This window comes from Caloenas nicobarica, chromosome Z (assembly GCF_036013445.1).
Source record: "Caloenas nicobarica isolate bCalNic1 chromosome Z, bCalNic1.hap1, whole genome shotgun sequence".
Taxonomy (NCBI): Eukaryota; Metazoa; Chordata; class Aves; order Columbiformes; family Columbidae; genus Caloenas; species Caloenas nicobarica.
This window is the reverse complement of record NC_088284.1, coordinates 101531708-101555262: the sequence shown is the minus strand read 5'-3', so window position 1 is coordinate 101555262 and position 23555 is coordinate 101531708. Positions and strand designations below refer to the sequence as shown.

General features: G+C 40.3%; 1 protein-coding gene across 1 annotated transcript in view; it reads left to right on the top strand.

Moving 5' to 3' along the window:
• Nucleotides 1-16410, top strand: part of SPATA6 (spermatogenesis associated 6) — a 42308-nt gene extending 25898 nt beyond the window's left edge. Inside the window, exons 11-13 of the mRNA XM_065657575.1 lie at nt 3334-3433; nt 6560-6648; nt 10456-16410. Of these exons, the coding sequence (XP_065513647.1) occupies nt 3334-3433; nt 6560-6648; nt 10456-10636 (370 nt within the window). The 3' untranslated portion in view covers nt 10637-16410. The remainder of the gene's footprint in view (nt 1-3333; nt 3434-6559; nt 6649-10455) is intronic.
• The last annotated feature ends 7145 nt before the right edge of the window (nt 16411-23555 follow it).

Below are 23555 nucleotides of genomic sequence, written 5' to 3'. Positions count from 1 at the left end.
GTCACTGAGCCATATTTCCAAAGTGTTTATACAATCTATTGAAATCAATAAACAATTTAAACTGATGTAACTGCAGAATGTTTGCAAGTCCCAAGGAAAATTGAAAGTATGACAAAGAATACAGCTGTAGAAGTTTATTTCGTTTATCAGGACAAACAGTCATTGAAATGAAATGACTTTCCTTTCAACACTGCAGTATGATAGTGACACCTAAATCACATAAATAAGTAGCTAGTCATTTTAAAAATGCATTATTGGTGATTTTGGGCAAATGGAATCCCTTTATTTACACTCTAAGAAACTGTGCTATAAAGTCTGTTCTATAAATTATTTCCAATAGGAGAGTCAGACTATCACAAAAAGGTTTTGCTTCAGATTATGTTTGTTACATTTCAGGCAGGATTTTATTTTAGTTTGAGTTTTGGTTGGTGTAAATATTGATATTATGACTTTAAATGCAGATTAGACTATAGTTATTACTAAAATTAGACAATAACAATACTAGAAAAGCTAACAAAAAAGAAGCTGATACTGTTTTTAATTACACTGAAGGTTTTGATTTTTAATTTTTTTTTTTTATTTTTAATTGTAAATTGGTTGGAGTGTATGTGCGTGGCTAACATTTCTTATACCACAGCGCACACTAGTGGATTGATCAATAAAATCACCCGAAGAAAGAAATTTAGTAGTTTTTGAATTAAGTACTTAAAACTCCTTCTTCTTCTTGCAGACATAGCCACGTATTTTCTAAATGAATACAGTAGCAAGCTGGGTTTTCTTTTTTTCCAAAAGGAAATAGATTTATCTCCAAATATATTTGTAAATTTAAGATTAATAACAATGATCTGAAATCTTACATATGAATTTCATAAATTTTATTTCCCAAAGGCAATCTATTCCAACTTCTCTTTTCATTGCTGGTAACCTGGATGTTGGAAGAACAGCAGCTGCTGTATAAACAAGAGAAAATGCCATGACTTCGTGGGTCTGTCTTTTATTTGTCAAATGGGAAATGACTCACTCCTTCTGCCTCTAGGATGCAGATTTTTAAACCTGCATTTTGGAGGTTCTTTAATATTAGTAAACGTTTGTAAATGCTCATGGGAAGTCATAAGATGGTAGTACCACTCCAGCCCCTTTCCTTTACCTCTAATCTTTAAAAAATTCCAAATGCTGCTAGTGATAGAGCCCATGCATTGTAATGCAGCACATCAAACTGGGTTTGAGTGTGTTAGCGAAATGAATGTTCCTGCCTGCTTCAGGGACTCACACTTCTATTTCTTGAAAGGCAACGCTTTCCTCCCCTAACGTTGTGCTTTCTTTTAGAAAAAGTAATGTGAGATCTTTTAGTGTGACAGATCATTAGATTCTAGTATGTAAAAGAATTGAACAGTATGGATTTGCCATCCATGCTGCTGGGTTTGAAATTAATTGTAAATGTTTCAGGATGCTAATATGAATGTTACAGCCAGCTTGTGAAAATTCTTGCCTGTAAAGATCCAAAGATAAACAATATTAAATGTCATAACAAATATGGGAAATACATCCCCCTATAGATTATATGATTCATCCTTCCAATATTGTGTCATTTCTTGGCACCCTTTCTTGAAGAAAAATAGACATATTCAGACATAAACAGTTTGATTTAAGGAAACTCATATATAGGCTGAAAATATTTGGGCTATTTAGAAGAGAGAGAGAGATTTCATGAAGGTAAATAATAATAAGTAAGTCCAAATAAGTTGATTAGATACAAGAAAATAGAAGAAAATTACTCAAAAGCAGAGAACTGGTCACTTTCTACTGGTATTTCTATTTCTCTCTGGTAACAGAAGGAATGATCCCAAACATTGCAAAGTGCTCCCTGCCCATAACTTTCCAGGCAGCCTGGCACCGCCCGTCTTTTGTTTCCATTAATTTTATAATAATGTTGCCAGGTTACTTGTTTTGTACTGAAGCTTTCTATGTGTACTTGGGTTGTTCGTTTTGGAAGGCGCTGTGCAGTTCTTTACCTGTGTTGACATTTCTGGAAGTTTGGTGAAGGGAAGTCAGGCACGATCAGATTGGGGATTTCGGAGTGATAGACTGGATAATGCAGGGGATGTGATAAATTGGAAGGAAGAGGGCAGAAAGGCTTGCAGTCCCAGTCCCACAAACCCATCCAGAGCCCACGGTGGAATCTCACCATTCAGAGTCACGATATTTCTCCACTACCCCAAATCTGTCGCAGTTTCTTGTGCTCCTGATCCAGCCAGCGTGCGGCAGCCCCGTTCTGCTCTTGGCTGTTGTCTCGTTAGCTCCAGTTGCAGTGGTGTGGCTGCCAGCTCGCAGCTTCTCTGCTCACCTGATTCATATTAGCGTGATACCACACCATAAGTTTTTTATTTTCTTGAGGCAAAGTCAGGTTCTTAGAGGTTAGGAAACATTGAAATGAAGGTGCACCATCTTGATTTGGTGTCTCTATCCCCTGTGATGAGATTGTGTAAGTAAACATTTCATAACTTTTCCCCAATAATTCTTTCCTTATGTTGAGCTCTCTTTTTTTTTTTTTTCCTTTTTAATAATACATTTTCGAATGTACAAACATGTGGAGGTTGGTATGTAAATTATCATTTTCTTAAACTTTTAGTTGCCTCCCTTAGCAGTCTAAGAATATTTACTGGTATGAAATTTCTGCCAGCTTCTGGAATTACTGAGAAGGATGGATGTTGGTTTTTTTCGTAAAGTGGAAAAAAACATAAAAGGTTAAAATGCAAAAGTAGCTGCTAGTTTTAAGTCGCTCATGTCAAGCAAGCTACCTGGTTTTTAATGTAAAAAAAAAAAAAAGGCAACTTAAAATGCATTTCCATCTTGTGAAACAGAGACTGTGAATTTGCAGGTTTTTAACTCCATGGGCTTTCCGATTTGAAAGCATTGGGCTTTTCTTCCTGTTCATTTATTCCAGTGAAAAGAAATTCATGTGTGTAATACTTGCTATAAAGAGAGGAAAACAAAACCTGATCACTGGGAATAGAATACTAACTTTCCTGTTCTGTAGGGACAATACAGACATTACAGAAATATTACTCAGGTTACAAAATCATCAACGTTTTCTCTATGTTTTGCATCTTCTGTTGGTATTGTGGATGCATACTGCTTATGCACTGCTTTGAAATGTTTGTTTACTTGTACCCCAGAGGAGAAGAAGAATCAAATCTAAACATTGCATATGTTCCAAATAGAAGAAAGTAATGCATACTTCATAATAAAAAAAAAAAAAATCTGAGTCAAAAGCATGTTTGAGCTTTTCAGCAAGAAAATATTTATTGTTTGTTTTTCCTCTTTCTCTTGCAGATTTAGCTCTGGTTGGCCTTCACCAGCAAATGGAGATGAGATCCATAAAAGAGTGAAAAATATTTTAAGGACACACAGTGCTAGACAGCGCCTAATATTTGTAAGTCTGACTGCAAACTAAATCCTTTCTTTTCTCCAAGATGGCTGAGGAAAAGAACTGTGCCTACAGTCTTGGATGTACTATAATGTTGTCCTTTGAGGCAGCCTTGATTGTAGAAATATGGATTCAGTATATGAGCTGAACTGTTTCACACTGATTTCAGTAGCTCCTTTATGTGTGGCCTTTACGGACGGCTGGGATAGGTAACCTCTCAGGGGGTATTGAGGACAGCTACAGGATTTTTTGATATCTGGTTCTTCGCTTCCAATTTAAGCAAAAAATATGTTACAGATCTGTTGAGCATCAAGGCTTAACATGTTGTGCAGCTGCACATCAGCAGCTGCTTGTGTCCAGCTGTTTGTAGAGCTAATGTTGTTCCTCAGATGTCTGCTTTTTCCCCTTAATTACCTGGCTTTCAATGAACAGATTATGCCCCAGATCAGAATATTTTGTCCTTGAGTCTCATGGAGTTTTGAAGTGTGGTTTTAGACAGATAAAAATTTTTGCTGTTGCGATTTTGAGAAATGCAGTTGTGGCACAGGATCTCCCTGGCCAAAGCATTTTACAAACTGAATTACAAGGTTGTTCGTCTGCAAAGAACTTAGCATCTCAAGTGTAAGGTGAGGTAAAAGAAAGGTAGGTAGAAGGATGTAAGGATGAAAGTCGGTAAGATGAAGTTTTTGTACTTTTTGTTTTAAACTCTGAAAAACCTTTTCTCATTCATGCTAAGACTGTTTAATCTACTTCAGCCTGTCCCTCCCTAAGTTTGTATCTGAACTTTATGATCTTGTGAGCTCTCAAATATAAGATGTCCGTCACATTTTTCTGTGTTTCAGCCACTCCAAAATAGGTACAAATCATGTCAAATGCTCCTCTGATATTTCAATGAATTTAAGATAACAAATTGAATTTCCTGACAGTCCAACACCTACATGTAATGAAAGTCTGCAGAGCCTGAACTATCGCTAGTGGTCCTTGACTACTTTCCTTGAACAGCAGACCATGACTTTACAATAAAAGATTCTAGTTTGTTAGGAGGGCTGGATGGCTGGTTACACAGTCTCTCCATGCATTTACTCTCTTATTTTACTTATATTTTTAGAAAAAAAAACCCGAACAACTTCACTTAAAACATTCTACTCTAAAATGACCTACACATTGGTATTGGTATTGACTCGTTACTGCAATATTACAGAAATACATACAAATTTGCAAGCGTGGTGTTAGATTCTTGAAGCATGGTGCTTTCTGTTAACACACCTTGTCACCTCCATTATCAAACACTTGCTGAATACTCACAGGGATTAATAATCAGAGATGATGCTTTTCTGTTTCCTCTCCTGCTGGAAAACTTCCTGTTTCTGCTCTAAAAAAATCAGATATCAGGGTATTGGATAAGATTTTTGAGTCCTTAATTACCAACCTGATCAGAACAATTCTGGAAAAGGACCATTTTTTTCATTCCATTTTCTTCCTCTGAGCAAATGGAATGGGAGGATGTTACAGAGAAGTCTCACAGTGTCTGGTAACTGTGTCCACCCAACTTGTGAAGGCTCTGCTAACAGCAGCCGACGTACTTAAAAAAAAAAAAATCAGGTCTACTTACAGTGAATACTTTAAAATACACCAGGATTTGTTGTGCTTCCCCAAAATCTACGCTGCATTGTGGTGCAGTGGATGGATAAGGCAATCAGATGATCTTGAAAGTGAGGGAATACTAAAGCAAGTGCACTAGCAATGCGGTGAGTGCATTTCAGCTGGATCCTTCTCTAAACTTTGGAAGGTTAAAAACTCTCTCACTGTTTCATTCCAAAGAGCCTAATGCTTAATAACCATTCCCAGAAGCACCCAGTTGTGTTTTCCAAAATTTCGTTTCCATAGTGCTCTGTAAAAATAGTGTGACTGGAGCTCTGCTACACATTCCTTAGGGTGTCCACTGTAGCTTTCTGCTGTGACATTCTGACAGTATTGTAACATTTCCATCTTTTTTTTTTAACTTTCTAGAACATAATTTGCCTTTGGCAAATACTGCAGAGTTTTATTTACCACTGTACCCCATTTCCTCTGCAGTGCTTTGTAGTCTGTGACTGCTGAAGGAAGAGAGTTTTCCTGTTTACAAACACATTTATTACCTTGTATTTCACCATAATAAATTGTGTTAGGTTTTTGCTCATCCATACATCTGCCATTCAGCTTACTCTGCATCTTATTGCCATCTACCTCTATATTTATTGTCTTTTCTCCCAGTTTTGTGTTACCAGCAAGCGTGATTATTTTTATTGCAGTCTTTTTCTCCCAGTTATTTCTTCTATAGCATGAAAGATGATTTTGTTTACTAATCCTTACAGCAACTGGCTTCTGCTAAAAGTGTCACCTAATATCACCTCTTGAGTAGTGTCTTTGCTCTTCAGAGTAGAGTGAACATGGTTGTGTGTGGTGGAATTTCTACCATCCTGTCTCAGGTGAGCAACTGGCTCCCTTCACATGAGGCGTTCTGTTTCTTACTTACCTAAGAGGGCAAATATGGGTTAATTAACATCTAGATCACATTTGGAAGGTAAGAGTGCTTTCTAGCGACTCCTAAGAATACCACTGAAGGGTCATTAAGTGTATCATACATATTTTGTAAAGTTGGGTGAGCATGTTCTCAGGCCTGTATGTGGAATCGAGATATTCAGGTATGTAGAATGCTTCTGTCTGGTAAAATGCATTAAATGGATAATGGCAGCTCATTATAAAAACTAATAAATAATAAGTTTTAGATCCTTTTCCCCATATTCTACAAGAAACAAAAGTAAGGCACTGAGCAATAGGTTTCATAGCATTTAACCAACTTGTTTGCTGGGAATTATTGAAGCTTGTGCTGTCTGCATAGTTCTTTAGATCTACACTGTCTAGAAATTCTTTCCAGTTTATTACCTGAAAATTATTAGCTGAGTTGTACCAAACTTAATTAAAAGTGTTCATAAATGGCATTTGGCTCATTACACTTTGTCCCTTTCTGCCCCAAGAAATGTAAGCACTTTAATAGTCTTCTACTAAATGGAAAGAATTTTTGAAATGAGATCATTGTAATCAGAAACCAAGGTAATGAGAATTTGATTTCTGTTGTGTGTTTTTTTTTAGGATGAGAGTAACTCATCAAAAGGAGACTTGATTAAGACAAAAGAATCTTCGCATAAAGCGTCATCACCCATGAGCAAACTGCAGGGCAGGTATGGAGTTTTCCTCTGGCCAAGGCAGAACGTTCATACTCATGATGTTACCCTTTAAATTTAGCTTAAAATAGGTTTTTTTTGTATTTTGTGTAATATATTTCATTGGGAAAAGGCTTCTCTGGGAGTTAGGCCTACCACTTTTTTCACCTAAAAGCAAAATATAGTTAACTGTCATTATCTATGCCTTTTGTTCTGTTTGGTATTGTGTCAGTGTAGCCTTCATAAAACACTGATTTTGGAACTGGTCTTGGTCATAAAAACAATCCTTAGGCAGTAGGTTTTGGATTTTATCAACCAGAGAGCAAATGTCACTTTAAAAATAACCAGTTGGTTTTGTTTTCTTAAAACTATGAGACTGCAAAAATAAATTGAAGTTTATTTTGTAATATGGTTTGGGGCTGATTTGTTGGTTTTGGTGGTGGTGGTGGGAGGTTTTTGTTTGTTTGTTGGGGGGTGTTTGGTTTTGGTTTTGTGTGTGTGGTTTCTTGTTTGGTTTTGTTTGGGGTTTTTTGTTTGGTTTGGTTATTTGGTGGGGTTTTTTTCTTTCCCTAAACACATATTTGGGAAAGAGAAGCATGTTAAAAATCACAGCAGTTACATATACTATGGTTTAGTGATTCAGAAAAAAACCTGGTTAATGTAAGTTAATTATTCTGTGCACCCCTCACATGTATGACTTGGCTTTCATTCAAATATCTTACTTTAAAGACACCAATTGATTTGATTTTGGCAACTTCTGCAGTAGAAGTTATCAATATTGATGTTCTCTGTATGCACACAGTATTCTGTAGAATGTTTTGGATACTTGTTGGAGGAAAGATACTAAGTAATGTAAAATATTTTTGGGGTTGTATGGCTTTTCTGTTTTTCTTTGTAATAAGAGAGATATCCTAGAACTGTGGTGCTAACTTAGGAAAAGAAGGTTTTATTTTGCTAATTAAATGTGATGCAATATTTTGTAGCAAAGACTTCCCTAATCGCCATGGTATGCCACAGTGAACTTCTATTTGCAATTAGTAAGCTCAAAGAAGTTCATTTACGATTCGTTGGCTTTTTAAAAAATTCCTGTAATTTGTAGTCACCTCTGCACAAGGGATCTAGTCAGTCTTATATTTTCACATGTATGTGAAGTTGTTAGTATTGCTATGCCTGTGCTCACTCCTGTGTTCTGCGTGCAGCCTTTTTGCTCCTTCATCCTTTGTCCTGACAGCTGCTGCAATTAAATTTTGTAAGATGTGTTTGTGAGAGACAAAGTGCAAGTTTTTGTTTTGAGGCAGCTTTGGGACTTGGAGATTGATGCTGAAACTGCAGCCTGTGGAAAAAAAAAAAAAAAGACACAAATCCTAATACTACAGAATGGAGAAGTGATGGGATATGAAATGTGGCACTCAGGTTGGGAAGGGGCTGCTCCTTGGGCTCAGAGGCCGGCAGCAAAAGGCCCGTTCACTGAAGGGTGAGGCAAAAGTTCTGGAGGACAGTCATCGCTGAGCGTTCACCACAGTGCTCGTAAACAGGACACAAGGACAGGGACAGAGTTCACAGAAGGACACGGTGCTGTCGACCAAATGTTGGCAGTAAAGTAGATGATTGAAAACCACTGGGAGTAAGGCAAAAGTCTGTGTTTTTTGAAATATTTAGGATATGATTCACTCAGAAAAGAACTTCTGGGACTCTTAAAGGAGATGTATGAGGGAACGAAAGCATATGACAGGCATTTCAGAGCAGGGAGTTGCGTGCAGAAATCCTACTGTTAATATGACTTGTGAGTGTAATTCCTCAATTGCTCAGCTCAGGTTGTCAGCTGGTTTCCAGTTGAGACAGGAGAGGGACTCTTCCCTGGCTTGGCTGTGTCTTTGTCCACACCAGTGCTAAATATCTCATGTACAAGGACTGGATAATGGAAATACATACAGACACACCCCTCCCCCCCAAAAAGAGGGGAAAATGAAGCTTATGTCATTTTAAAAGTCTTTTTTGGTACCAGAATAAGGAACTTGTGAAAGTTACTATAGTTTTTTGAGTCTTTCTTTACTGCAGCCGAAGTGGTTGGATTTTGAATGTCTCTATGTAGATTAAGCTTTTAGTAGAAGCAAAGGCTGAGTGCGAGAAGTGGATTCCAAGGAAAAGAGTGTCAGAGCTGTTTGTTGTAGCGTGACAAGTGCTGCTCCTAGTGCTGGGCTTATTTGTTGGCCTGAGAATTCTGCATCAGAAGTGAGGTAACACAAACTGCAGAGAGGAGGAGGTAAGACTCCAGTTGTTGATAGGTCCCCGAGGTGTTGACTTGTCGACGTTTAACACAGGCCTGTATAACTTTGCTGTTGATTTTGCTGTTTGGTAGGTTGGTTTCTTTGTGTCCAAACTGTGAAGTACAGTTCACCCACTGCAGAATGATAAACACATTTAAATTATCTTCATGCTGTTGATTGACTTCACATGTGGAAGTTTTTTTGAAAAAGGTTGAAGTTTGCCTCTCTCCCTTTTTAATATTTGAGCCACATAAAGACCTTCTTGTTGTTGTTTTATGTAGTAAAGGTTGGCATCACCATAATATTTGAATGTAAGAAATATAAAAGCAACAGCTAATCCTTCTTTTGTTTTCCATGGGACAGTGGAAGCCTAGAAACATGAATTTAGAAAAAGGAGCCTACGTTTTCTCTTCTTCCCTCACCATCTTCCTTTCTTAAAGTGAAAACCTTGTGTTTTGATGCATCTAGGTAGAAGTATATTTTTTAGTCCTTTGACATAAGGATTCTTCCAATTTTGTCACAGGCATTTATTGATATTAACTTGAGGACAAAGTTTTAAGTACTGGTTTGGCCATAGTAGATTAATAAATTATATGAGAAACGTAATCCATTTCCTAAGGGAAGATGGTCACTGTAAGCTTCACATTTCCAGTTTCATTTTCCAAACTGAGAATATTCACAAAAGGCTGAAGTTAACACAGTCCTAATTTTTAAGTGTCTTAAGTGGTTAAATCTCTGAGCAGATGTGAAAAAAATGTCACCTCAGCAGTCATTTTTTGCTTAGGATTTTTGAGCTACTTGTTTCATGCTTTATTACAGGAAAATGGCTCATTTCATTATATGACACAAGCCTTTGTTTTGAAAGTTCCGAGTGAAGGCAAATAGTCATGAAGTCTAGATATACATCCTTCAGATTTGTCAGTGTTTTGTCATGATTTTCAGAGAATAAATTTCACTTCATAGGCCTAGGAAGTAATTTATCAAAGCAACTGAAATATGAGACGGTATTTGTGTTTAGTATTAAAACAGTGACACAGAAGATGGGGTGGGGAAGGAACACTCGATTGCCACTATATCATAATGTATTGGGTAGAATACTTAATCCAAGATGCTTCCGATGGAGCACTTTACAGCTGCAACCACAGTAATTTAATATACCTCTGATAGATTGTCTTCGTATTGAAATAGCTGCTTGTGGTTACATTTTGACCTTCAAAGGACACAAAAATCCTACTGTGCTGTTCTTGCACAGGCTTAGTGCCTCGTCACACTGCTGATCAAAATAACAGCAAAATCACTGCATGCTCTTTGAAAATTAATTGTCTCTCTATTTGGGAGGTGTCAAGTGCACTCAGATAATTGGAGGAGAATTTGTGTGAATGAATAATGTGGGGCTCCCATTTCTTAGAAGTAGCTGCAGTGCAGTTTTTTTATCAATTTCTGAAAGGTAATCCATGATTTGCAAGTTCTGCATTTGGATTTCTGATGGTTTTGTGCTTCTGATTCCTCTTCCTTATCTTGATTTGATCATTATTTCTTATCTTCTTTCTGTTGACAGTTCACCGGTGCAGCAGAACGCTACTGTTCACTTGGATAATGGTGAATATTGGTCTGGTCGTGCAGCTGTATACAAAGGGAAGCCTCACAGAGTGATCTTTGAAGAGAGTCTCGAGAAAATATACAGAAACATGTACCGAAAAGCTACTGGCACTGATTCAGACCAAAAAACTCACTCCTGATAGCAATTCACCTGGAAATGCACAGTACACAGTATTTGTATTTCGTAATGAAACATTTTTATGTAACAAATATTTGTACTCTATTTTTAAGGTGTAATTATGATTGAGCAGACTTTTGGAGAAATGAGGTTTTGGCCTGGGTTACCAAAAGGAAACTATTAGTATTAAGATCCTCCTGCCTCCCCCATCCCTGCCAACTCAACAGCAACTAGGCCCCCTCACAGTTAACCAGGATGGTGTTGCTCCTTTGAGACTGTGAAAAGTCCCTCATTTGAAGGCTAATAGGTCTGCTGGACATTCCTGTCTGACATCAGCTCAGGTTTCAGCTGCACCCAGTTCTTATTAAATAATTAAAGCTATTTAGTAACATAAATAGAATTAGTTGAAGAAGCAGTATGTCCTAGTGTTCAGAGAGCAGGATCTAACAGAGGAAGGTGAATGCGAGTTTTGGGTTAAAATTGTCCCATTTGGGACTAAGGGAATTGTTTTCTAGAAGCCTTTGGATTGTTCATTTTTGAGAAAAAAACTCTGACCTATAGATGTGCTTTCAAAGATGTGCTTTCAAGCACCTTTAGTCACAAATTTTCTAATATTGTCAAATTTGAAAAAGAAACCCACCCAGCCCAGCAGCCTTCATATCAGAAGAAAGGTCATCTTCACACACTCCATGCATTTGGAAGTTTCCAGGTTCTTTTGAATGCAGCCATGACATTTGCCAATACTCTCATAATTTTAAAAAATATGAATAAGAAAGGAGTGTGGAGAGGGAAAGATGGGAGCCAGTCAGCAAGCTCCCTTGTACAGGCCTTCTGAAGTTCCTGCATCACAATCCCACCTAATTTGGAGCCTGTCCTTCCCAGTCTGCTGGGATCGTGTTGGCAGAAATCACGTTATTTTTGCTAAAGGCCACCAAATGTTCATCAGCAGTTCGATGCTTTCCCTGGGGATGGAACCTTTTCAGCCTTGCATTGAACAGATCCCACATTAGCAGACCGGGGCAAATTGCCCATCTATTGAAAAGCAGCATGTTTTAAAAGGGCAAGAGTGTCCATCTCCTGCTTCCTTTCAGAATGCAGGAAAAAACAAATGCCTGTTCTGGCTCCTTCCCTGCCTGAGCGAACAGATTCAGTTACACCGATGCCATTTTACCTGTTAGGATTGGATGAAGGATAAAGCGAGCAGTACAGATGGCAGAACATATGACTGTAACCTGCCAGCATGCCTAGATAAACAAAAAGTTGGTCTATTCTGCCTTCCATCCTTTAATGCTGAGACAACATAATTGATTTGAGAAAGCAGTTGGTGAGCAATTATGCTAGTGGGAAAGGATGTTGAAGGGCTCTGTGCTTCTGCTTCAGGAAAGGGGACTCTCAGAGGAAGTGTCTTGCATATAGACATTTTTATTCCCTGTAACCGTTAAACCAGTTGAAGTGGATTAACACTGATAACTTCCTGTCCCTGGTGCCATTTCGCACATCGGTGCTTTCAAAGGGCATTAGTTGCACAGTCTTAGGCCATGGATAAGTGTTGAGTCACTCTATGCACTTTCTTTGCAGAAGTGGAAAGTAAAAACTTACCCGACCTGTGCCACAGGAGGCATGGTGGCCATGGAGTGTTGTGCTACCGGTACCTGGTATTCATTCATTAGCCTGTTCCTGTGACCATGTATTAGTCCATAAAGGAACTGTTGCTTCTCCTTGTTGCTCAGGACAGTAGGTATATTCAAAGTCATCCTAAATACGCAGGGCACATTCTGAGAGATACTTTCCAAGCTTTTGGTTTAAAATGAATCTACTAAAATATGAAGGTGGCTGCAGTTTCCTGTGTGTGTTTGAGCCATAAAATTGTGTTCATCTCATGGTATCCCAGAGTTTTCGTTCAGTAGTCTCTGTGTTTTCCCATCCCAGTGTCACAGCTTAGTAACAGTTACAGTCTTCTGAAGGTGGGCTGCTTCACAGGGGAGAAGTATATCATGACATAAAAGTACTATTCAATTTTTCCCTCCCCAGCAATCCAGCATTGCAGATTTTAGTCCCTTTTTGTTCAATGTGTAAGAAGGCCTGAATGCCAAGGCTTCGGGTTTTTTGTATGGATAAGTAGGGACGCAAGTTGCCATGAATCCAAGACACAAGGAGGGGCTGAGGAAGGTTGGAGGCCACTGTGAAAAAATAGGGTAATGTTTCCAAGGGATCCAGAGGAATGGCTGGGGCGTATCTGTTTAACTCCACTAGCTAAAGAAAGGAAGCATGTGGTAATGTGGCAACCTTCAGTTTTTCATCAAAGATGAAAATATTTTCATCAAAGCTGAAAACTGGACAGGAGAAAAAAAAAGTGTCATACATTGAACTTGGACTTGTATGAATATTCTCACTGTAGCCTTCGTATGCAGCGTAACAACAAATGAAGCAGATAGACTGTCTTTGGCCCTGCTCCAGCTGCATGGGGAGATGGGGTGTATAATGTCTTTCTGAATCAGCTGCTGCAGGATCTGCCTTTCTCTCTTGGGTCAGAGTCATTCCACAGCTTATATGCTGTGACACAGCAAAGAGCGTTCTCTTCCAAGCACTGTGCTGGAAACCCAGCTTGCTTAAGGGAAAAACTTTTCTATGAAATGTGACTTAAGACCCAAATTACTCCAATCTGTCCATAGAATCTGCAAGCTGCTTCGTTTTCAGCAGCTTTTGGCCCCTGTTTGCTCAGCTAACCCTCCCATTAATATGCACACAGCTCCTGTGCACTGAGCGCCGCAGCTCCTTTGCTGCTGCAGGATGTGATAAGTGGAGGTTCAGGCAGTGAACCAACATAGTAATAAACTGTAATTGTTTAGTGCACCTTGCCTTCTAATACAATTTAAATCCCTTCTATCAAATGCAAATTTCTAGGTTCCTGAGTGGAGCTTAAAATAGCATTTTCTATGCTCATTCCTTATCTTTTGCCATCCACAAAGTGGTCTGTTAGTGACAGTGGGATGGCATAATTCCACCCCCATCATTTTCATCCTAAAGGAAAGCTGCCTACTCAAATCTAGAAATAATGGGCTAGATTAAGAGCGAATTAGTGTTTTCCTGTAGTCTGTCTCTTTCTCTTGCCCTCCCCAATTTATAATAACCCATGAGTATTCTGACTAAATGCTATTCAGCATCCAGTGTTGGTTGCAGGATGCAATCAGTGCAATAATTTAATCGTTTTCATTTTAATAAATCAAAGTCTGCTTCCTACTTGCTCTCTTCCCTCTTTCCTACAAATAACAATGTAGTTTAGGATCTTGGGGTGGCTTTAGACAAACTACCTGCCTCTGTTCAGTAGAAATGCAAATCCTTTGCTGCACAGTTGTTGCTTTGGAAATCACTCAGTCATTGACCTGTGGTGGATTAAAGGCAAAAATGTCAAACTCTTTAATTATTTGCCTTATCTAAGTTTTCAACTAGGAGAAAGGAAGCGTAAATTGATCCACTGGGGACAGGAGGCATGGGGATGGCTGGAGTAACGGGAACAGGTAGGAGCAGCTTTGTAAGATAGATGGGCAGCAGTGTTTATACCCCAAATCTGAGCAGCTTGGCAGATGATGAAGTCTGTTTTCAGATTATGTATCACATGTTTGAATTTTACTATTATTTAAGAGGCTGCCAAAAGAGAGAGGAGAAAGGTGTTGGGGATCTATTTTTTGGTAAAACAACAGTACATTTACCTCTGCTCAGTATTAAATAGTCTGTTCCAAACTCCTTCTCATCGTTACCTCAGCTGTAAAATGGGGAGTTTGTGCTCTGTTGAAGCTTAATTAAATGACTGTGAAGTGCTTTGGGATCTCGAGGTGAATGTTACAGAAATTATTTTGTAGAAGCCTGCCTGAAAAGTCCCATCTCATCTCCAGGTTACTAAAAAGGCTTTATTTTAATTTTTCTAGGTTTATTATGTTTTAATCAGACAATTATTAAGCAAGTCTTAATCTTACCAAGATAGAAACCTATTAAATCTAAGAGATGGTTGAAAAAGATAATGAACTGCTTTACTACATGTGATTTTTGGAGCTAATCTTTGCAGTCAGTATCCTGCTCAGCTTCTGTCTCCTGCATGATCCAGGTTCATCATACTCATAATGATTGCTCTCATATAATTTTTTTTTTTAAATACAAATTATTTTTTTTGTCATCTTGATGTCTTAGTGCTGTCTGCCATATGTACTCATCAGCACTATTAACATCTATCACATCATTTGTTCTCATCCTCTTCCCAGGAGCAAGGGGTGCAATGGTGTATGCAACTTGACAGTGGAAAAGTTTGTGATGTGCCGTGGGTTTGTCAGAGAAAGTTGGGAGGAATCTCTGCCTTTTCAGGCTCTGTGCAAGGAACAGCTCTTTGTATAATTGTGCTCTTCCTAATTTTTAAGCTTGAAAGTGTTTTCTGAAACACTGAACTATGCAACAAAAGTCTTAGCCTTTTAGCAGTGCTCACTTAACTGTACAAATCTTGTAATGTGGAATCTCTGGATCATAAGAAAACCTACCATGATCTTAGTGACTTTGGTGGTTATGGAGTGATCATTAGCAGGATGCTGAAAGTATCTCAAGAGATTTGTTTAGTAATCAAGGAATTTGGGGAAACTTTCAAATAAATGAAACTTAGCTTCTTGGTTCCATTGAAAGCAATTGAAGCTAAGAGAGACCAGCAGTTCTGTGGATGATCTTGACAAGCTACCTCACTGGCAGAAATGATGTCTGGTTTAGGTGATGATCTCTGGTAGCAGCAGAGAACTGGGCTCTGACCAGTTCCTTTCAGTTTCAACAAATAAACCAGCGTTGTGGGAAGGGATCAAGCACACCTAATATTCCTGTTTCTGTTACACAGTGAACTATTAAGCACAACCCCCATTGATTGCATCAGTTTCTACTGCTTTGTCTGTGGATTTCAAAACATCAAAACCCCTTAAAAGATGAGGCCGTGGCTCCTTTTGTTAACAATATTGGCTTGCCAAGGACATGCAGTTTGTTACCTGGTTTGTCTTTCGTGAGAAATTCTCTGAAGTGCAGTGATAATTTGTCTGGATGGCAACATGAAGGAACTATAGTCTTTCTCTTTGCTTGATCAGTGTGGAGATTGTGCTTTTTCTTTGGGTGTATTTCCATTCATTTCTGGGTGATCGCTTCTGACGTAGCGGAGAACTCTGCAGTCTGAGAAGCAGTGATCTGCGTCTTCTTCTCACCTCTTCAGGGAACGGAGTTTGCTCTTGCAAAACCATGTCCCTCTTGGTTCATAAGAACTTACTGATCCTGAGGATACAGCACAAAAATTTTGTTCTGCAGTCAGATGTTTGTGTAACCAATGATGCCATGAAGGGGCCAAGCCTCACACGAGTGGGATGCTGACAGCAGTGGGTTGATGCCTGGCACACCATGAATTATGCATTTGTGTACCGTGAATTAGCAGTGTATAAAATAACCTGTGAATCTTATGAGTGGCAAAAGCACCCTTTACATCGCTGAACAGTGGTGGGTTCTAATACTCGTATTGTTACACTGACTTGAATTTTTGAATGTTTAGCTAATTGTGTTGTTAGTAAGACTGTAGTTGTAGGAACTGTTTCATTCAGTACTCCAGTAAACACTTGCTAAGAGGTTGCTTTCCCTGCCTGCCTTGTTTTCACCACAGTCATCTAGTGTTTACATACATTTTAGCCTCTGTGCCATTTTTGAAGGCTTTATTTGTCTCATTTACGTTTTTGGTTTGGATAATACTTAAATATGAAATCCATCTGGGAAACATATTGTATGTTCACATTGAGGGCTAAAACCAGTTTTTAATTAAAATTTTATACAGCACTTGTATTTCACTTTGTCCTGTTTTATTATGAAACACTTCAATCTTCTTCCTAAAACACATATGTCTTGTGCGTTTCAAGATGTTCCTTGTTGCTCATGCAGAACCGGTTTCTGAGCTCTGTCAGCAGAGTGCCATATGTTCGGGGCTTCATTTTGCTTCTCTGGCGGTTGTGTAGGCAGCAGATTGGATGTAATGCAGCTCAGCTCTGCTCCCTTCTTTTCTTTGTAAACTTGTCAAGAGATGAAAAAAGCCAGCAGAAGAAAACACTGAATAATACTCGAGTGATTTGAGTTATCAGTAAGTTATGGCAACTTGGCCAATCAAAATTGAGGTTTCTTGTGTACTTGAGGATTTTCCTTAATTGCAGCTTATGGGTTGTCTATAAAGTGATGCGTCCCTCAGTGATATCTGGTATTACACCCAAAATGAGTGCTGAAGATTGAGATACAACTGAAGCCATTTGGAAGTGACAAGCATTAAGTGCTCTTAATTTTGCAGTGATCTGCTATTTTAATTTTTTTTTAAAAGTGAGTAATAGAAGATGGGCATGTGATTGGATTGTGTTCCTCGTTGTCTTCTGGCTTTGTGGAAAATAACTCTCCACTGTTTAAATGCCTGGTACTGAAAAGAGAAATGCCAAGACTGATGATGGCCTTCTGTTTGGTTTTGGTGGGGTTTTTTTGTTGGGTTTTTTTGCGGGTTTTTTGTGTATGTTTGGGGTTGGGGCGGAGGGGGGGCAGGCAGTGGTTTTTGGTTTGTTTTGTCTGTCTTCTGTTGGTTGGTTTTAGGTTTTATTGTGGCTTTTTGTTGGTTGGTTGGTTTGGTTTTTGGTTTCATTTAGTTTGTTTGTTTGAAGTAATTTATCTTGCCAATCCATTCCTGTTTTTTCCCTGCCCCCCATAATCTTAACCATGAACCAGTAGGTACCATCAATCTTTAATACACTGCTCATATGCTGATCTGATCTGCTGAAACCTTTTCAGAACCATCTCTGTGACTGTGACAGGACCAAAGAAGTTCTGTGATTCTGTAACTAGAGCTTAAAAAACAAACAAACAAAAAAAAGAAAAAAAATAAAAGGAGAAGAAGGAGTAAGAAAGTAGTGAAAAGGAATACATATTAAACTGTTTCCCTTTTGCTGGGGTTTGAGGCCGGAGGAAAGGGCTTGAGTGGCGGGTTGGTACCAGTGGGGAGGAAACTTCTGCCGTTCTGACCTCAGGTCGGTCAGAAATAACCAGCTGGAGTGACAAGAGTGTAAACCTGGTTAGACTGACAGGCAGCTCAGCTCCTGGGACTCTATTTACATATGTTTAAAACAAACACAAAAAGCTGCCTTTGTTCCCCAGGAAAAAAATCTATTTACTTGGCATTCAGCTCATGTATAAGCTGGAACTTCTTTTCATGGAAAATGTAGAAACAAAGCAACTGACATTTCTGCTTTGATGTGAGGCTGAAGCTAAGATTTGATTTTGAAATATGAAAGTAAACTGAAACTACTTCCAATTTAAAGGTGTTTTTTTTAATGACCTTAAAAGTTTTGAGAAGTTTTTTTCCCTCCCCTTAAGGACTAGAAAAAATTATAACAGTAATCTTACTTATAGCTGTAAGTCTACAGAGACAGTGACTGTAGGTTAATGAAAAATTGACACTGCTACTTGCCTGTGCTTCCAGCAGAATTTTTTTTTCTACAGACTGATGTGAACTATTGCACTGCGTGAGCTGGTTATGAGTCTGACATATTAAATGGAATGCGGCTTTTGTGGAAGCTACAGGAGCGAGTCGCAGCTGAATGTTTTGAACACCATGCCTGTTTTGAACAAATGCAGGAGAAATTACAGGTTTCTTAAAATAGTTACCCTGGTCCTTTCCGCCCTCCCCCCACGCACGCCCTTGGAAATTAAGCTTGCTGTCTTAGTCTAAACCAGAAAGTGGGCTGAGGAATTGTCCCTGATGATCTCCATTCCAGCACTGAATCCGGAGTACTGTCAACCCAGCCTGACAGGGGTGTAGTGGAAAGGCCACACCACAGTAGTGAGTGTGCAAGTGCACTTGCTTGGAGGTTTTGCACAGACGTGTGCACTGTTCTGCACTCTCACCCACGCTCTGTCCTGTGTGGCACTGGGACTCCTTGGGGGACACCCTGTGGCTCCCAGAGCATTGTCCGAGTGGCCTCTCCAGGAGCATTTCTGCAGAGTCTTTTGGGAAAGCTTGCTTCTCATGCTGGGAATCATGCACAGCAATGGCATGAGCAGCTCGGGCTGACTTTGGTTCGTAATCTGACAACTTAATATCTCTGTTTGTTGTCCTTGGTATGGTGGTGCCATCTGGTCTTGCTTGGACAGCTTATCTGTAATACTGCACTGCATGATATTTCAGTTTTTGCTTATGAAATCTTGGGCTCTGCTTGAATGGCACACGGATACCTTGATGCCAGCCTTTGACCAGATGGCACATGCTTAAATAACATCCCCCATGTACTGGGATGGATACAGAGAGGTGTTGGAAATTGCAGTTGAGACAAGGGGGGAGAAGGCATGAAGACAGCTTCAGGTATTATGTGGGATCTCAGGCCAGGAATTAACCAGCCATTGGATGTCCACAGACTTCTCTGCTCCCTTGAAGGACTTTAAATGTGTAACAGACTCTGCAGAGCACTCGGTTCTTGTGTTGAGGGGCTGTTCTGGGGCAGAAGTATTCTCCATCTCTCCTGCTGGAGTTTCAAGACTCAATGGGTCACAGAAAGGTGGTGAAAATGTGTCACTGAGCATTAAGGTACACCTGGGAAAAGGCAGTGTTGTGTGCAGTGGAGTTTGAGGCAGTGATTCACCTGCTCCAGAGGAGGCTGTACAAAAATCCCAAATTGTTGTGACACCAACATTTTACCTATGCTAAAAAAAAAAAAATCACATTTATTGCTCCCTGTCTCGCCTTCACAATACTCTGTAATTCACTGTTACTGCTAAAGGCAAACAAACCAAAAGCTGTTTATAACCAGCTTTGGGGAATCACTGAGGCTGGATGACACCGTCCACATTATGCTGGCTTTAGTCTGAAATGGGGAAAATAAATGTAACCCAGTAAACAAATATACAGGACTGTGAGATGAGAGGCTTGAATTTTTTTGCATCTACTACATTTTATCCTTTGCTACTTCCTTTTGACATTATCTCATTTTTTGCCTTTCCATAATTATGAAGTCCTGTTTTTCTGTGTGCACTGCCTATGATTTCATTTATGTGGTGTAAGTTCACAACAGACAAATGCTTAATGTAATAGAAGAGGCTTGATGAGCATCCAGTTGAAAGCTGGAGTGAGATGCAGTGGCACTGGAAATAAGGTACAGATTCTTACTTTTTTTTCTCTAATGTAATGAGTATTTAGCTTTTAGAGCACTTTAGACAGAAACTGATTTCTTCTTAGCTTGCAGTCTTTATGCCAGGATTGACAATTATACTAAGAGAAACCTGGCTAAGCTGGCAGTTTGATAGAGAAACAGGCAGGGATGTTTTGGCATATGCATTGTGGTTATTGCTCGGTCAGAGATTCCTACCAAAAATCCTATCAGTAAATTCTAGGTCAAAGTAGAAGACTAAACCTTTTAAAAGCTTGGAGTCTGGTCCTACTTCAGTATGCATGGCGTGGACATGTGCAGCATGAGGTCTCGCCACTTCCCAAAGTACAGAATGTACCAAAAGTAACTGGAGATGCAGCTCCAGCTTAAATGCAGGGCCAACTTGCTTCTCTTATTAACTCATTACCTTTTAAGCTGCAGACAAGTGAAACGCTGCTTTGGGGAACATTCAAGCTTTTCTTATTTGTGATCAGTTTTTGAAGACCTGTGCTACATTGATGACTTTTTAATTAAAAAAAAAAATCCAGAAGGTTTTGTTATATAGCCATTAAATGTATGGTTAAATAGCAGCCAATTTAGCAAGTGCGCTTTTGCTTCTCCACAGAGACACACAAACGCACCTTTGGAAATCCTCTTGCTGATATGTCAGCGTTTTGAAACTGCTACAGCTTGAAGTTAGCAGGGTTTTCTTTTGTCTGAGGTTTTAAACATTGCACCTAACCTGGCATGTAGGTGAGATAAGATGAATCCACTGAAGGTAAGAAGCTGACTTCATTATCTGTAGTAGAAACATTTGTTGTGTACGTAATTCAAAATTGGTTTTAAACAATCTTCTCTCCCCACCAGCAAGGAAGAGGAGCAATTTACTGGTGTTGGAAGCACTGGGCACTGAGAAAGGGGTAAGTGAGCTGCAGTATTTGGAGGGGGGAACCCCTTCCAGGCACAAGGCTTTGGAGGGAATTGGTGGGATTCCCATTGCCAGAGATGTCACGTCCCAGAGCCAGGCACGTGGGCAAAGTCCTGCAGAGACACAGCTGTGGGTACCTGCACGAAAACAGGGCTCAAAAGGTTAAGTTGATGGATATGAACAAAGCAACGCAAAGGCAAAATTGATAGTAAGTTTTTGCACTACTATTCACAGTAAAAGTAGGAGGGGATTCTGATGGGTTCTTTGATGTCTATCTATTGTTTATTACATGCAAATGAAGGGAAGGAAATGTGGGAAGAGAGTGCACAAGAAAGGAAACTAAGCCATATAAATGTACTGAGTTTGTTTCTTTTCCTCATGGGCACCAACAGTGCAGAAGGGTGCTGGGACTGTCAGCCCCTGCCTGCCCTCCTCTCCCTCAGATCTCCTTGAGTTTGTCCCTCATGAAGTTTCCCTCCCTAGGAATGCAGGGAGGACAACGCTCCCTGCAGGAATGAGAGCTTGTCAGCCCAGGTAGGATCTGCTTTAACCCAGATACAGGGACTTCCTACTCCCAGGGCCCTGCTCCCCCCTTGTCCCAGACAACGAGCCTGAGGAACCAGAGAAAACACGGCGCCCTGTTTGCTAACTCACGCTCCACCCCGCTAAAATGCATGTGGTTTCATTTCTTTTCTTTGTAATAAACTGCGCCCACCATAGTGTATATTATTTTAAATAACATTTTAAAATATTTTCCGGTAAATTAAAGCAATGACATGTTTGTGGGGTTCATTGTTAATTTCATTTCCTTTGGCTCAGCCAGCCAGATAAAATGCAACGTTATTAATCTTTGTTTAAAAGAAGATCCTTTGCTGAACAGTAATAAATGATCTTGATAGATTTGTCAGGAAAATGAATGATAATCATTTGCAGATAGACACAAGCCTAGTATGGAAGATTAATAAGAAAATATGTATTGGCATCATTAATAACATCTGCTGCCAATGGACTTGTATATTGGTTACAGCTCTGAAAGCGATGTGCTCTTGTTAGGATACTGCAATTCATCACGCGCTGTGAGGAGCGAGGCTGTGTGGCGCTCCTGGGGCGATGACAAGCTGCTCCCTGGGAAAGGCTCGTGAGCAGCCCAAGGCCGCGGCCGCGCCACATCCGCCATCGGATGAGCCTGTCGTCGCCGAGGCCCTGGTTCTGCTGGCACTGACTCCCCAACGTGCGTTTCCTAAAAACTCTTCCGCAGCCCATGAATTTGCTCATTCCTTGCTTGTGGGGCTGTGGCTGGCTGCATTTGCAGATAATCCTTGTTCCCTCGGGAGCTCTGCCCGCACGGTGCGGGCTGGGGGAGAAGCTGCTCCCGGCACCAGGCAGCTTGGGCGGCAGCAGCTGGTGTTTGACATACAGCCTCGCTCAAGGTCTGCGCTTGTCTCACCTCATGTATCTCTAAAAAGGTTCCTGCAAGAGCCTGCCACAGGCATTTAAGTGCTTGTATGTCTTCAACTGACACAGCTCTAGAACGTGCCCCTGTTTCACTGGACGCACAATGTGTTCAGAGATAAAGCTCTTTACAGGTGCTGCATGTGACTGTCATGGGCCTTGGGTTTTCGGCCTTGATCATTCCTGTTAGGAAAAGAGTGTTTTATTTGAGTGAGAGCCCTGGTATTTCTAAATGCATTAGAAATGTGTCCATTATTATTAATCACAGCTGGTAACTTGATTTTCTCTAAATGTTTTCAGGTACCCTCTGATCTGGGCACCACCTGCTCTAAATCGAATAGTGGAAAGGCAAGGCAAGCTCTGGTTCGTGTGCTTCCTCCTGCGGGGATGGGTGGGCAATTGATGGGGCTAAGATCTCCTTATTTGAAGTAAACCTACTTTTTTCTCTTAGACCTTTCTCTTCACCTCCATGAGCACAGCACAGACTCCATCCTGCACAGCTAATTTGGTCTCCTCCATCCAAGCTGAGGATGAGCAGTGGAACCATGACCTCGGCTCCCTGTGCCAGGTGGGCCCAGAGCCTTGTTTCTCCTCTCCTTGCTGGATCATGACTCATTTTCTTCATCTTTATGGCACTGTGCTTCACTGCGTGCCCTCACCTCCCCGCACAGTGGACCTTCTCCAGGTGAGCATCTTAACCACCAGACAAAGATATTAAGAGCGGGTACTGCCTTATCTTCCTCCAGGGGTGGTTTAAAAAGTTATAGTCATGCCACATTTCATGATGATGACAAGATGAGGCAGAGGAGCCTAGACTTGCCTAAGGAGGGCAAAGTCCAGCCTTGGACCTGGCCTAAGGAGAGATATTTCTTTTCCTTACCACAGCCAGGTCACCACAGTCCCAGAGAGACCTTTGTGCGTCAGTACAGGACATATAACCACAATAACCCAAAGTCAGAATTGGCTTTGTTACTAAGGCACCTTTATTGCTGGTAATGCTGTTAAGGGACAGGATTGGCCTGATGAGTGAACAGCTCAGGCTGTTGCAAGTCCCACTGTCATGTGGCAGATGGGAGGGTTTGGGGAGGGTGGGGAAGCCCCATCCCTGCTGCCAATGCCAAGTAAGAGAAGGTCCAACATAGGTCCTGGGCTGTGGGAGCCAGGGTTGTCGCTGCTGAGTTAATCCAGAAGGTCCCTCAGTAACCCCATCTGAATTTTGGCCATATAAAGAAACCATAGGTAGTGGTTAAGCCTCCTTCCCCACACCAGTGTAAACGAGAAGCTCTTAAGAAGTCTTTCCCCTAAAAGCAGCGGTGCAAAGTCAGCCCTGAGCTGGTGTATGAGGGGAGCAAGGACCTAGCCATGCCACAGCTGGACTTTCCAAAGCTTTT